At 43.8% G+C, this 14,679-nt stretch overlaps 1 protein-coding gene across 4 annotated transcripts in view; it reads right to left on the minus strand.

Moving 5' to 3' along the window:
- Window positions 1-11,859, minus strand: part of PPP4R1 (protein phosphatase 4 regulatory subunit 1) — a 62,170-nt gene extending 50,311 nt beyond the window's left edge. For 2 of the 4 annotated variants that reach the window (XM_059041259.2, XM_067014506.1), the window contains exons 1-2: window positions 11,767-11,859; window positions 11,631-11,675 (exon numbers count right to left, since the gene is read on the minus strand). In XM_059041259.2, the coding sequence (XP_058897242.1) occupies window positions 11,631-11,675; window positions 11,767-11,773 (52 nt within the window). In that variant the 5' untranslated portion in view covers window positions 11,774-11,859. The remainder of the gene's footprint in view (window positions 1-11,630; window positions 11,676-11,766) is intronic. The other 2 variants (XM_067014507.1, XM_059041257.2) reach the window with 2 other exon arrangements.
- Window positions 11,860-14,679: the final 2,820 nt, after the last annotated feature.

Raw genomic sequence — 14,679 nt, forward strand, 5'->3', positions numbered from 1 at the left:
ACAGTGCAGAGGACCCCAAAGTTCTCCTGCTCTGACCCCCACAGCCAGGTTTGCAGGTACTTCAGAGTCTGCACCTCCATGTCACATGTGTTCTGAAAACCAAACTATCCAAACCAACCTTATAAAAAATCAGTTCTTCCTCATGACTTTCTGATTACCACCATCTTCCCCAGTAACCTGCAGTTCTCAAACTTGAGGCCTTCAGTTACTCTGTAAGGCACTTTTCTTGCGGCCACATCTGATCAGTCGCTAAGAACTAGAAATTCTACTTCTATGAAGTACTCTGTATTCCCACACCTCTCAATTTCTAATACCCTAATTCAGAGGCTCTGATATCGTCTGCTTAGAGCAAACTGGGGTATTTGAACCCCATAAGGTACATGAAGCTTTCCCGAGGAATCAATCAAGCAGCTAACTCCAAGGGCTATACCAGCCCCCAACCTCCAGGAGTACTCCATCACAAAAATGTGCGTGGGCTGTGGATCGAAGGCTTTCCCTTCACAACGTCCCACCTCCCGTGACCTCAAAGCTGCAGTGCTGCACTGCCGCCATGCAGAAAAGCCTCCACTGCAAAGCAAAGGGAACCTCTGCAACACTGATGAAGTGTTAAGAGTTCAACTCTCTAAAGGCTGTAATATATACTTTTACAAGTCAGCTCTTCATTCTTCAACCCTCTGCTTTCAAAAATATTGGAAGACCGATAGCTCATTAAAAATAATTTAAAAATTTTTGACACATAAGTTGGAAGAAGTTCAAGGAAATTAGTGGCATCACTAGTAAAGGCCTTTCCATCCACTTATCTATGTCAACAAAATTTCTCTGGGCTTATAGCTCTTAAAATAAAAAGTAGAAATTGATGCTAAATATTGTCTTATTCTAGCAATAAATTATATTCACCCATGAATACATGTTACTTTTTAAAAGCTCCATCCATTTTATTAACAGACACCTATTTAATAAAATTTTGTTTACCAAGTGTTTATCATAATTTGCAATACATTCTGGTTGATCAACTGAGTATTAATAAGGAAAACAAAGTTTTAAAGTTTTTTTTATGGCCACAGGAAATTAAAAACTTCAATTTCTCCTTGTATCTTTGGTGCAAAGAAACGTGATAGGGTGATCAATAAAACCTGCAAGCATAAAAATATATTAAAGTAAAATTTTGTGCAGGAAATAGAAAGATCAAGAAGAGAAAAGAACAATGTAAAATTCCCAATTTAAAGTTTATTCTTGAATTTTTGAAAATGGATGACAGTGTGAAGTGCTACATTTATATTCCATTTAAAAAAGTGATTATGACAGTTTCATTTTGAAAATACCTTTAAACTTGAAAATGTCTGAAAGTTTCCGAGATTATTTTAGAAGGTATCCAGTCATTAAGTTTGAAGACCATGCTCTCGACTATCAAAACGGTCAATCCACTTACTCCAGTCTCCTCATCCTAACCCGGTTTGCAAATCAGAACCACTTCCACCTTCCGAAAGCCCTTCCTCCCTCCCCTCCCCCACCCGTCTGGATGAAGGTACCGCTCTCCCACCGTAATCCAAGGGCCCCCTTGATCTGCCCCCGCAAACCCCGCACACAGCCTAGGCTGGGGGCCATTTTCTGCAGGTGCCTCACACTTTCCCATCTGCTCCGTGTCTGCCCTCTTCACCCTCATCTCAGCTTAAACTCACCTACTTATAAATACCACCCAGGAAGTTATTTCCTACTCTTTCTGATGAAGAGCTCTTCCTCCTATGAACTCCCCACAGTCTTCCGCGGCCTGCGCTTTAGTCCACCAGCAATCGCAGTGTTTTATTTTTTCTTCTTTATTTTTCCTTTTGTTCCCCCCCACAACCCAAACACAGGTAAAGTCCCAGAAGACAAAGTTTGCCTTGCTAATCTTTTTATTACCTAAACAAACAAACAAAACCAAAAAATGGGGTCTAATGCTTCTCCAAAAGAATGCCTATTCATTAACATTTGTTAATGAGAAAGTAGTCCACAGAGACACCTGCGGAGACAAGGTCTTTTAATAGCACTTTATCCTCCCCTAAGACACTCACAAGACCATTAGCATATTAGCACCTTTGAGAAGCACTACACCCAGGAGAACTGATTAATTTGTACAACTTAACTTTAACCAAGCCTGATGAAAACATCCTTCCATTCCCCACACAGCCTCTAGGAATATCCACTAAAACAAAAAAGTGATGGTCTGTCCTCGTCCAATCTTTCCCTTGATAATGCTAAGGCCACAATAAACTTGCCGAATTTTTGTTTGTTTGTTTCCCAAGTCTTTTACATCTTAGAAAATGAAAGATAACGAGACACACCATACAGATTTAATCATTTATAAGCGTTACCTTAACATCTGGGGCTTTAAGTATTTTAACAAATAAACCAACAAACAGGAAAGGCAAGCTCTTCTGAAAAGCAGAAAGCCAGCAAGGAAATGTAACTGATTCAGGTAAGAATCATCTACACACACTAATACTAATGGGTGAATGTTTGTCTGGGAATGGGATATCCCCCAGCGTCAAGTCACTTCTCTTACCAACTTTTGATACAAAAAAAAGAAGAGAATCTTTAAGTGGAGAAATCTGGTAGACATCACACCTTAACCAAGCTGTTAAGATCAAATTACCACCACCAATGATGGAGAACTGACATCAGGTGCCTTTTCAGATGAAGCACTGAGAAAATCACGGAATTACTTACACAGCATCTCTGTGCGCGCGCACACACACAAAGAGGGAGGGAGGGAGAAAGGAGCAAAACCTGAATTAAATCACGAGGAAACAGATAAAACCAAGTTGACTCTTCAAAACTACCAACATCATGAAAGATAAAGGCTGAGAAATTGTTCCAAACTAAAGAAACACGACAACTAAATGCAATGGCAGGACCCTGGACTGGCAAGGTAGTTGCTATAAAGGACATTATTGGACAATCGCTGAAATCTGAGAATGAACTACATATTACATAGATGATTTGTATCAATGTTACACTTTCTGAATTTGAGTGCTGATTATGAGAGGCTGGCCTTGCTCTTAGGAGATATGGTCAGGTCTACAACTTCTTAAAAAGGTGCAAAATTGGCTTTAAATGAGCACCGTCCCTCAGGTAGTCCTTCCCTCACAGGCTTGTCGTGAAGATTAAATGGGTGAATGTGTGTAAGCGTTTCACCTGGGGCACAGTAAGCGCTCAGTAAGTATGAGCCATGCTCATTCCCTTCAGGCCGTGTGGACAGTCTGCATGCACGACACATGGCGCTACCTCACTGTTTATCACAGCTGTGGCACCTTCCCTGGAATAGAAGCACCCAGATTCACGTAACCCATCCTCTGCTTGTGGGCATTGGGGCTGTTCCCATATTACAGCAGTGCAACAGTGGGAGCACCCCTGCAGTTGAACCACCTTGAGTCTGTCTGTCAAGGTGCCCTGGGGTGAATATCTGAGGAAGAGATTCCTGGAAGGGGAACTGCTGGATACAAATAAAACAATATGGACACCTACAAAAAAAAATAATAATAAAAAGGTGCAAAAAAGAAATTAAGAATAACCTATACATTATACTGTGTGTCTGTAATTATAATTGTATAGAGAAACAAAGAGCAAATTGCCAAAACGTTAACAATGTTGAACGGAGGTGAAGAGTTTGGGGAATTAACTATAACACCTGTGCAACCTTTGTGTAAGTTGGAAAGTTCTCAAAGTAACAAGTTTAATTTGAAAACAAATCACTTCATTATTTTACCGCAAATTACAATATATTTATGGCCTTATTCAGCTTGGCCAGAAAATCACGATTCATCTCAGCAACTATATACTGAAGGCCTACTGTGTGCTGGGGTCTCTGCTATGGGTAAAGAATAAAAATGTTCCAGATATATATCCTCAAGCAACAGGTATGTCAAGTTTCAATGTGTGACAATATGCTTATCAGAAATCCTTTCTTCAAATATAAATATTAAAAGTGTACTAAATTCTTAGAAATGATTTTTACTAATAAATAAGTATAAATTTGTCCTAGAGCATATTTAATTTCACAACTGAATTTAAGCAGGAATAATGTGCTAAAATTTACTCTATGAATATTTCAAAAAACATTTCCCTAAAGTATATATGCACATAAAAGAGGAAGGGGAGTGTTTATCTACTTTCAAATTAGGTACCAAGATCACGTTTTCTATACAGCATCTACTGGTCAGAGATGCAGCACATCAGAGCGTTAGCAGGTGTGGACTCCCATACATTATATATGTGGTGTTTGTTTCTCCAGTGTGCAAACATTTTCCTTGCAGTCCTATTAACCCAATTGCTTTGGTTAGTAATCCTTTTTTCTGTATGTAATTCAAACATAAAACTTGAACTAATCCAGGTCCAAATAATCACCAGTCCCCATAAATGAGGTACTGAATTTATCTGAAGTCTTGAGGTTTTATTTCTACCAAAAACTAACTTGAACGATTTAAATGTGAAAATAATTTCTATCAAATCTGACTTTGAATACAACTTCAAAGCAGTATATAATTTTTTTTTTTTTTTTTTTTTTTTTTTTGCGGTACGCGGGCCTCTCACTGCTGTGGCCTCTCCCATCGCGGAGCACAGGCTCCGGACGCGCAGGCTCAGCGGCCACGGCTCACGGGCCCAGCCGCTCCGTGGAATGTGGGATCTTCCCGGACCGGGGCACGAACCCGTGTTCCCTGCATGAGCAGGCGGATTCTCAACCACTGAGCCACCGGGGAAGCCCCAGCAGTATATAAATTTAAATATAAATTCAGCAATAAGATTTTGGACTGACCACTTCAGTAATTAGGCAGTGCCAGGATCAGACATATCAGATCATGCCGATGTTCTTGCCCACTTTTGCTCCAATGACTGGCTCCCTTATACACGAGTGTTTTAAAACACAAAGAAAAACGGTATATTGTGCTTCCAACATTCCCATGGCAGGCACTACCTGGACAAAAATGATTTTACCCACCAAATACTTGGAACATGCTACGACCTTCACAGCACCCAGAACCTCTAGGAGGTTAGAGAACCTAAATAAGGGACAAATTAAGGGAGGTCAAAACTGGAAGGCAGGAAGAGTACAGTAATAAAGAGTAATAAAGACCGTGTCAGCCAGGTCTAGATATAACCCAACACTTGCAAGGTAGGTGACCGAGCAAATTACTTAACTGTTCAGATACGCCTCATCAGGTGCCACTTCTGTGAATTTGTGGGGCTACTCACCTCACCGGGGAATAGTGTCAGCAAGATTATAGCACAACATACAGTATGACAACACGTGGTAATTTTAAAAATGAACAAAATCCAGAAATTTCTCCCATTTCCCTTCTGCAGCAAGTTAAAGAACTATGTGAGAGGATATCTGAGGAAAAAACTCTAAAACCTACAAGGTCTGAATAGTATTCTACCCTCTGCCACCAAGCCGTCTGTGTGTGCAAGACATTGGACCCAAACTTTTTCATGCTTAAAATGAGAAGGATGAATATATAGTCTGTCCTCTAGCTCTTGATTTCTGTAATTCTGGAATCATTGGCTCACAACAGGCATAGCACGATTCAAATTTTTAAGTTTATGTGATTCTCTGGATGATAGAGCAAACCAATTTAAAATATAAAATTCAACTTTTACCAATATTCTTTTGTTACCATTAAGGCTGACCCGAAATGGTGAAACGTGCTTATTAGCGTGATAAAAAAACAAGCAAAATGTTGCTTCTTTTAATCTGGTGATCAATATTAAGATGAAAGTGAATTTAGTGATTATACAGGTGGGCTTTGTTACAGTAGAACCAGAAAGGAAAATGACTCAAGAATTTGATCATTTAAACTTTCATAAACTACCATACCTCACCATAATCTCAGATGTTCTACTGTTCATGGATTACAATATCACATTGCAGGTATATACCTTGTGAGATATTTAGAGTTAAAATAAATGACACTGGGATGTCTTTAAAGTACTCTAGCTGCCTCCTCCCAACCCCCACCCGGAAAAGTTCAGATGTTAGAGGAGAATAAGTAAAAGGTGGGTATATGATGGCTCATTTGCTTTTGTGTATTTCTGAAATTTCTCATTTAAAAGGTGAACAGCACTTACCTTAAAAAAATCAATGTAATGCATAATATTAAAAGACTAAAAAAGAAAAAAATCATGAATGCAGAAAAGCATTTGACAAAATCTAACATTCATTACTAATTTCAAAAAAGGTCTCAGGAAACTCAGGGGACTTTTCTCAACCTGATAAAGGGCATCTGTGAAAAAATAATAAATTGAACAGCAAAATTCAAACTTCCACGCTTCAAAATACACTGTTAGGACAATGAAAAGAAAGTCAAGGAATGGAAAATAATATTTGCAAATTCCATATCTGAGAAAGGACCTGAATCTGGAATATACAAAGAACTCAGAACATAGTAAGAAAACAACCCAATAAAAAAAGATTTGGACACTTCACCAAAGAAGATATACAGATGCTAAATGAGCACATAAAAAGATGAGCATTATCAGACTTTAAGGAAATGCAAATTCAAACTGCAAAGAAAAACACACTTAAGAGACTAAAGTGCCCGGCAAGGGTGTGGGGCACCTTGGACTCGCACACACTGGTCGGGGCAGGAAGCCGTACAGCCACTTTGGAAAACAGGCTGACAGGTTATCTACCCGAGAGAAGGGAATGTTAAATCCACACAGAGACTTGCACCCGAGAGAGCTCTAACAGCCAAGAACTGAAAGCAGTCCAAAAGCCTAGCAACATCTTAAAGACAGAACACCTGACAGAAGTGAAGTAAACTTGCTCAAGATGATACAGTGAATAAATGGCTACAGCCTGAACCTGGCTCTTAGTTTAAGAAGCCCAGCGCTCCTCCCCCTTCACTAAACTATACCGGGACATATTCCAGAAGCGCAGCACGATCAATGCTCAAATACTAACCAAACTGGTACCAATTAGGCCAGAAAAGGAGTCTGCTCCTAGGTCTGGGGAGAAAGGGAGCTAAGAAGACTGACTTGTAAGGAGAGAGTTGGGGTAGGGCATGGGGAGGTGGCCCTCGGGGGACCTGCAAGCTGGGAGACTGTGCAAAAGTCCCCTTCTACAAGTTCTAGGGAGCACTGGCCTCTTCACCACCTTCACCAAAGTTGCAGAGGTATGTCACCCGCTCTTCTTCCCAAAACATTAAATCAGGTTTATTTTCAGATCCAAGTTAAAAGCAAAACAACACCCCAATTCAAGTGCAGAAACTGCCCACCCTCTCATGTGGCTGATGGCAAAAATTCTGTCATCAAGACAGAAAAATGCAAAATTCCAAAACATAAGGCAAACACAGGGGTGAAGTAACAGTAGTTTAATAAACAAATATAAAATCTTTGTTTTGATGAGAGGAGGAAATGAGGCCAAAGGACCAGAAATAATAAACCAGTGATCAACATGTGGCAGACTAAGAACTTCACCCAGCAAGGGCTTGTTCTCTCTCACAGGTAGAAGAACAAATAAAAACCTATGCATTTAGGTGTTTGGGTCCCCCACGCCCCGGTCCTGCAGCTACAAGCCCAAGCGGCTGACACGCATGGTTCCAGAGAACAAAGAGTACTCTCCCATTTTCTTTTCTTAAGAAATTCTGTATGGGGAATTATGACCCAAGGCATCATTAACTGATTCTATATGCATGTGGGTACCACTAAAACCATTTTTAAGCACCTTTTCTAAGACACCAACCATATTATCTCTAAACAAAGACTTCTCCTGTCCAGTCTTGCTGGTAGCAATCAAAACATGCTACAAGTCTCATGACTTAATCTCCCAAATCCCTATTTAACAACACTTCTAAATATTATGATTTTCAAGGGCACCTTCCTCAGGTTTTCGACCGACTCCCTGGCCACCACAGGACACAGCCCCAACTTTTCACTCCTCCCTTCCCCAGGTGGCGAGACTCGAAGAAGCTTATCAAACCCAGTTTTCAGAAACAGTCGAGGGCCCAGAGGCTCTGGATGGAGTTTAGTCTAGGTAGTTACACCCAATTAGTTCTGGATCCATCGTTAATTCACTGTTTCAAACCTGAAAAACAGTATCATGTAAAAGGCCTCCAAAACTTTAACAGGAAAACTTCTGTGCTGTGTCATATTCCAGAACACAGCTCCCAAAGCCCTTCCACAGCATGCTAGTCACAGCTGAGAGAGGTTAACATAAAGACTTACACCTGAGCCTCATTTGAATCCCCTCCCTCTAGGTTAAATTAAACCTTAGGCGGCATGCTAGATTCATCTTCAAGGGTATTTATTCTCAGCACAGGTTCAAACAAATCGCCTACGCAAGCTGGGGCTGCTCGATGGTGTAAACTGGGCAATCTAAGAAAAAACAGTGTTTAAAATACAATATTTAGAATCAGGAGGCCTGGCTTAAAATTCTGGCTGGTACTTAGGAGTTTTGTCCCGAGAGAATGATTTAGTCCCTCTGCGTACCAGCTGACTTACTTATTAGTATCAGCACACCAGAGCCTACACGTCCCACGGCTACTGGGAAGAACCACCCGCATACAAATCTACTGCAAACCACTAAGCGTTATGTCATCTTTCTTTTAAAATAATCTTCTTCAACATATTACTCCGACAGAAATTTAAATTTTAATCAAACTCCTTCTATGAAATTATTTTTACAAATGTTAACTCACCAAACCCTACTGTATCTTAAGTCCCATCTCACCTATCCTAGAAATTTAGCAACTTCAATGTACATCAAAATTGCATCTGTGAAAAACTGACAGTAGAAATTTAAAACTCTTTCTCTGAAAGTCTATCCATAATTCTGCACTGACTCCCATCATTCCAGGCACAGGAAGGGTTCACCCAACTCGGAAGTTGCTCTGCTTTCACTGTGAAATTCAAAGTGTGTTTCATCGGACACTGTTGGAAGTATCACTTTTAACCAAAAACAAACTTAGTTTTTCAATGCATTACTCTCCTAAACTTAATTTTAATAGTACCTTACGATGATATTTACTTACCTTTATGACCTTTTGAGATGTACATACAAGGTGCCATTTTTCACACATTAGGATTTTGTTTCTTTTTCTCCAAGGGTTACCAGTCAAGTCCATCTCTGACCAACTCTTTTCCAGTTCTACCCACTTTTCTACTGATTCTACACAGAGACTTGGGGGCTTAAAATGAAACAAATCAAATGAACGATCTGAGAGCCTCATCTCAGGGTCTGGCAATGCCCCCCCTTTCAATCTGGGCCGCACCCAGGGCCTCCCCCTGGTGCCCCAGCTTCTCATCACTTGGAGAATAGTATTTACTCTCTCTTCCGTCTTAGTCTAGGTTCTGCATTTAGGAAAGGAAACCAAGAATATAGAGCTGGAGCAAAGAACAATGTCTTCCCCTCTCAAAGGCTGACTCAGCCCTGGCCTGGCTGAAGGGGCAGGTCTGAAGGCGGCCTCCACCAGCACTGCCCGAGACAGAAGACTGGGCTCAGGAGACACAGCCCAGTTGTGCGGGCAGCCCAAGCCCCTCTCTAACATCTCTGGTCCTCTCCCTTCTCCAGGATGTGCCAAGCCTCTCCATTCCCTACCCGTCCATCTCGCCCTGGACCAAGGTTCCACCGCCAGGTTCCCCTCTCACCCTTCCTCCCTTCAAAACAGATGCCGAGTGGTCTTCAGCTGGCCATATGTTCCAAGATCCCTTGTTCCTGAATATTCTGGGTAAAGTTTATCACCTGTAGAAACTATAGCACCTAAGAAAATAAGCAATTATTCTAACAATGACTTCAACCAAATTATAAATATGCACATAAACTGTGCCTTCAAAGGTCGAACATTTTATCCTAAATTAAAACACACTGGACAATACTGTAAATCAACTATACTTCAATTAAAAAAAACCACACTGGGAATGACCTGGACCTTAAAAAAAGTTAATTGCAAGCATTAGCAGCAACTGTAAATATGTAAATTCTGTGGTGGAATAGTCAACATCAGTATTCCCTTCCCTGCACTCTCCTTCCAGCATCCCTCACTCTTTACTCATAGTAACAACACATAATAGTCACTATTTCCCAGCTACTATTCTAAGTGCTTTACATGCATTAATTTATGTAAGGCTCTAAACAACTCTATAAGGCAGGTAATATTAATTACACCTGTTTACAAAAGACAACACTTAGACACAGAGAAGTTCAATTGAGCTGCAGGAGTCCATCCAAAGTGACAACGCCAAGAACGGACAAAGCAGTTCAGCTCCTGAGTCTTGTCTATTAACAACTGTGCTAGGATGCTTCTGACACCTTCATTGTCACACTTACATTAAAACTGCTTGTAAACCACTAGAGGGCACGGATTGTGACCATCCTTCACACTGCTCTATCCTCAGTACCAAGCAGAAGTCTGGAGGGTACTGAGAAATCACTGTTGAGTTCTGCACAGGTAGGCTGCCCCTTCTAGACTGTGCCCCTTAAAGCTGAAGGGCAAAAGTACAGCTCATCCTTTAAGCTTTAAGTGTGCACGGCACCTAAGTGACAATAAATGAATGATAGTCCCCGACACCTGCTGAAGGAAAGCGTCTGCAAAGCCTTGAACCTAAATACAAGCCTGAGAAGCCCCCGTCTGGAGACAGTCAGTCACCTCTCCAAACCTCTCCCATCCTAACTTTGCAGAAAATCAAGCTCTGCCTTAACTAACATTTCACACTTACTCGTAGGCAGCCCAGAGTCCTACAGTACAACGTTAAGGAAATGTAAATGCTGTCCTTCACTACATGAGTACTGCTGCCTTGAGAGTTTTACTGAAAACATAAACCCAGACTTCGCAAAAGATAAGTTTACACATGGTTAATTCACTTTCGAAATACTTCTTTTTAGAGACTCCTAAAGAGTAAATTCCCCTCACTTCACTCAAAACACCCAGTAATTTAAAAATTAAGCTTAATGTGGGCACGAGAAACCACATTAGACATGCTCAGGATTAACTCCACGGCATTTACAAGAGCAATTTCAAAGCACAGGGACCTCGGAATTCCCGACTTGGATGTTATTAGGGTCAGTGAGTCTCAGCACCGGGCGGGCTCTCCCCTAAGCCCCCCACACGTCCCGCCCGGGTCACCACTTTAACTCGAGGGCCATTTCCAAATTATCTTCCGACCTCGGAAAAGCACATACAAGAGGGACACTTCCTTACTGACACTCCTCCGGGAACAATGTCAAACTTTCTGCTTTTCTTGAAGCAAAAGACCAAGCCCTGAAAACTTCACTGTCCCCGGGAAAGCCGAGATGTGAAGATGCAGGAAGGCCTGGCTGAGTCGCCAACATTTGCGCCGAAGGAAGACGGTCGGTGAAGCCGGCCCATCCCGCCCAGGCCGCCCCTTCCGTCTCCGCGGCCACGGACCCCGGCCCCGGATCCCAGACCCCGGGACGGCGCGGCGCTGGGGCGGCCTCGGGCAGGTTCCATACGGCGGGCGGAGCCCCGACCCGCCCGCGGCCCCCGTCCCCGCCGAGGCACCGAGAACCAACGGCCGCGCTCCCGCTTCCGCCGCCAGGGCTCCGCCCGAACGGCCGCCGGCCGCCCCCGAGTCCGCGCCGAGGCCTGGGCGCCCGCCGCCCTTCCTCCCGCCCGGCCCGGGCCCGGCCGCTCACTCACATCCGTCCGCGTCCTCCGGCAGGTCCTCCTGCAGCAGCGACAGGTCTGCGCCGAGGGAGACAAGAAAGGCCGTGAGCCCGCCGCCCGCCGCCCCACGCCCCCGCCTGCCGCCCGCCGCCCGCCGCGGGGCCCGTACCCGCCATCTTGCGGCGCCCCCTCCTCCGCCGTCGCCCGGGGACCCGGGTCTCCAGGGGCGGTGCGCGCGGCGGCCGGTGGACGCGCGCGGGGGGGCGGTGCCGCGGGGACGCGCAGGGCGGGCCGAGGGCGGCGAGCCGGGGGTGGCTCCGGACGCCGGGCGGACCCGGCCCGCCCCGCCCGCCTGCGCGCCGCTCCGCCTCTCGCCTCGCTCGCTCCACCCGCCGGCGCGCTCTCGGCTCGGCCCGGCCCGGTGCTGCGCGGAGTGTGGTGGCGCGGCTGCTGCCGTCGCCGGAGCCCCCGCGCCGTGTGCCGGGCGGGGCGGGCGGGGCCTCCCGCGCGCTTTGTTGGGTCACCGGCGCCGCCCGCCGGGCCGCGCGCACCGGGGGCTACGGGACCACCTCCAGGCGGGAAGCACCGCCTCCACGCCGGGCGCCGCGAACAAAGCCGCGGGGACGACCGGGCTCCCCCGCTGGTCCCCCGCGTCCCGGCCCCGGGCGCAGGTCCGCTCCGCCGCCCGCGCGGTGGGCGTGCGACCCGGTTGTAGGAGGACGGGCGACCCTCGCCCCGGGGATTGTCGGGATTAATGAAGAACGGCCGGAACCGAGCACCGTGTACTGGGCATCCCGCAGGTGCTGGGGGAACGGCGCCTAGCATTAGCTTTTTGTCTTTAAATAATTTTGGTAGCCCTTGAGGTGCTCAGCTGAAATGTGTAACACAGACTCTATTATTCCACACGTGTTAAGTGATGAACACAAGCTCCCAGTGCAGAATGGGGGCCCAACCCAGTATTTCTGACCCTCTTCCCACTGTCCTGTGTCCAGGAGTGCAGCCCACCTCCCAGTCTCCCCAAAGCCTCCAAGATGGTGATGCCCTCAAGGGAGACAACACAGGGACTTGTGTAAGTGATGCCACGTTGGCCTCTGGGGGAGGAGACGAAATTCTGAATAGTCTGCACGGTGGTCTTAATCAAGGATACTATATTACATCAGAGCCTCTGAAATTCATAATTCTGGGTAATAAAATGGGTCCCACGTAACTTTTCCAAAAACTTTTTCCAAAAACAATATGGAACGCATATTGCATAGTATGTATTAGGTTTCTGAGAGTAATAACTGGAATAGCATCTCTAACTCTAGGTGTGTGTCTAATTTTCTCAAACATAGAATAATTAAAACTAAAAGCCAAACGGGCACAATCTAGTTTCACACCCTTATGTGAATTCAGCTGATACTAACTCTCAAAATGACAAGGAGTTATAAATTCACAAACTATTAATTGACTCAATCCGTGAGAAATTTGCCTTGCTGACACCTACCATTTTAGCAATTCTGGGTAGGAAGAGGAGTACAGAGCATTTGGCTCTTTACACTAACTGGTGATCTCCCTGCAGCAACACAAAATCGACAGAGTGCCAACTAGGCTTCAGCCCCTGGACACACAAAGGTGAAGAGAATGATCTGGACCATCTATCCAGTAAAGTCAGACTTAACAATTCTCAGTGATGGTGATAAAACAGAGGTTATGAACCAAATGCTAGCCTGGGGTACAGAACAACTAACTCTGCCTTGGGTAGCGAGGCTGCACAGTGAGTTTTATCTCACGTTCTCTGGGAAGGCAGCCAAGGAGGAGGGGCTGGGTAGTTTTATCCATATTGTTCAGGAGCTGTGCATTTGGTTATCGTCTTACCTGCATCCCATGTTACAGCAGGTCCCTTGAGGCAGCTCAGTTTTTAGACATTTCAGTGAGGATGTTCTTATTCACGGTTTGGCACAAGCATGTTTTTTTTACATTTGATGTTTTCTCCCACTCTCTAGTCCTTTCTCAAACATACAATAAAAATTTTTTTACACCAGTATTCACTCTATAAAAGGCACTGTTTCCTCCTCATAGAAAATGATATTTAAAGAACAGCCATTATTATACTATGCCCTTACCCCAACTGTACTTACAGTGTCACGCCTGTGGATGCTGGAAGCTGTGTGCCTAGGGGTCAGAGCACAACCCAGAGTCTGCTCTGCCCCTGAAATCTGCAAAATAGAGGGAATGTCACAAGTCACTGTTTTAAAAAGTATTATCCAACTATGGCTAGTAAGGCCTGGATTTTTCAGAATAAGTCCTCTTCCAAATGATAGTGAAAACTTTTATGAGTAGCCATGGAGCCTTGGACATTGATAAATTTGACTCTTGAAACACAAACATAATAAGTATCATGGGGAAAAAAATTGCTAATTAACAAAAAACCCGCCTGACATTGCTTGCTGCTGTGTCATTTATTAATTTTTGTATTGGTAATTGAACTGTTTACTTTTTCTTCAGGATGATCCTAAAGCTGAAAGTATTTAAAAGGCAGATCTTTTAGTTATTGTTTTGAATAATAAAAAATGAATCAATCTGAAAATGGAGACATACAATAAACATGTTTTTTAAAGAAATTTTTAACCTTTATTTTCATTCATCTCTGGGTTTTTTTTTTAGCCAGGTTGATGTCCCTCACAAACTGCCAACTCCCCAGTAAAAAGAACAAATAGTTTCTTTCTTTCTTTCTTTCTTTCTTTTTTTTTTTTTTTTTAATTAATTGCCAATCTCTTACCCAAAGCCTCCTATACATGTTTTGGTAAATTGTATAAAGGTAAGTATTTGAAATTTTTATCTTTTCCTTTCTATGCTTCTTTTAAGCCCCCTTTAAAGCTCCATGTCAAGATGACATTCCAAATTGTGAAATCTTAACTTTTCCTAGAGCTTTCATAGTTTGGCTTTCTTTTTCAAAGACATTGGATCTCTTTTTATTCACGTTGGCTCAAGATACATTTTCTCACACCACCTTAGGAAAAGAATAAAGACTAGAGGGAGAAAATAGCTACAGAACTGAACCCTGTCCAGAGTTCTCTCTACTCAGGCTCTCCTTTCTCCA

This window comes from Kogia breviceps, chromosome 15, assembly GCF_026419965.1.
Source record: "Kogia breviceps isolate mKogBre1 chromosome 15, mKogBre1 haplotype 1, whole genome shotgun sequence".
In the NCBI taxonomy this organism is placed as follows: Eukaryota; Metazoa; Chordata; class Mammalia; order Artiodactyla; family Physeteridae; genus Kogia; species Kogia breviceps.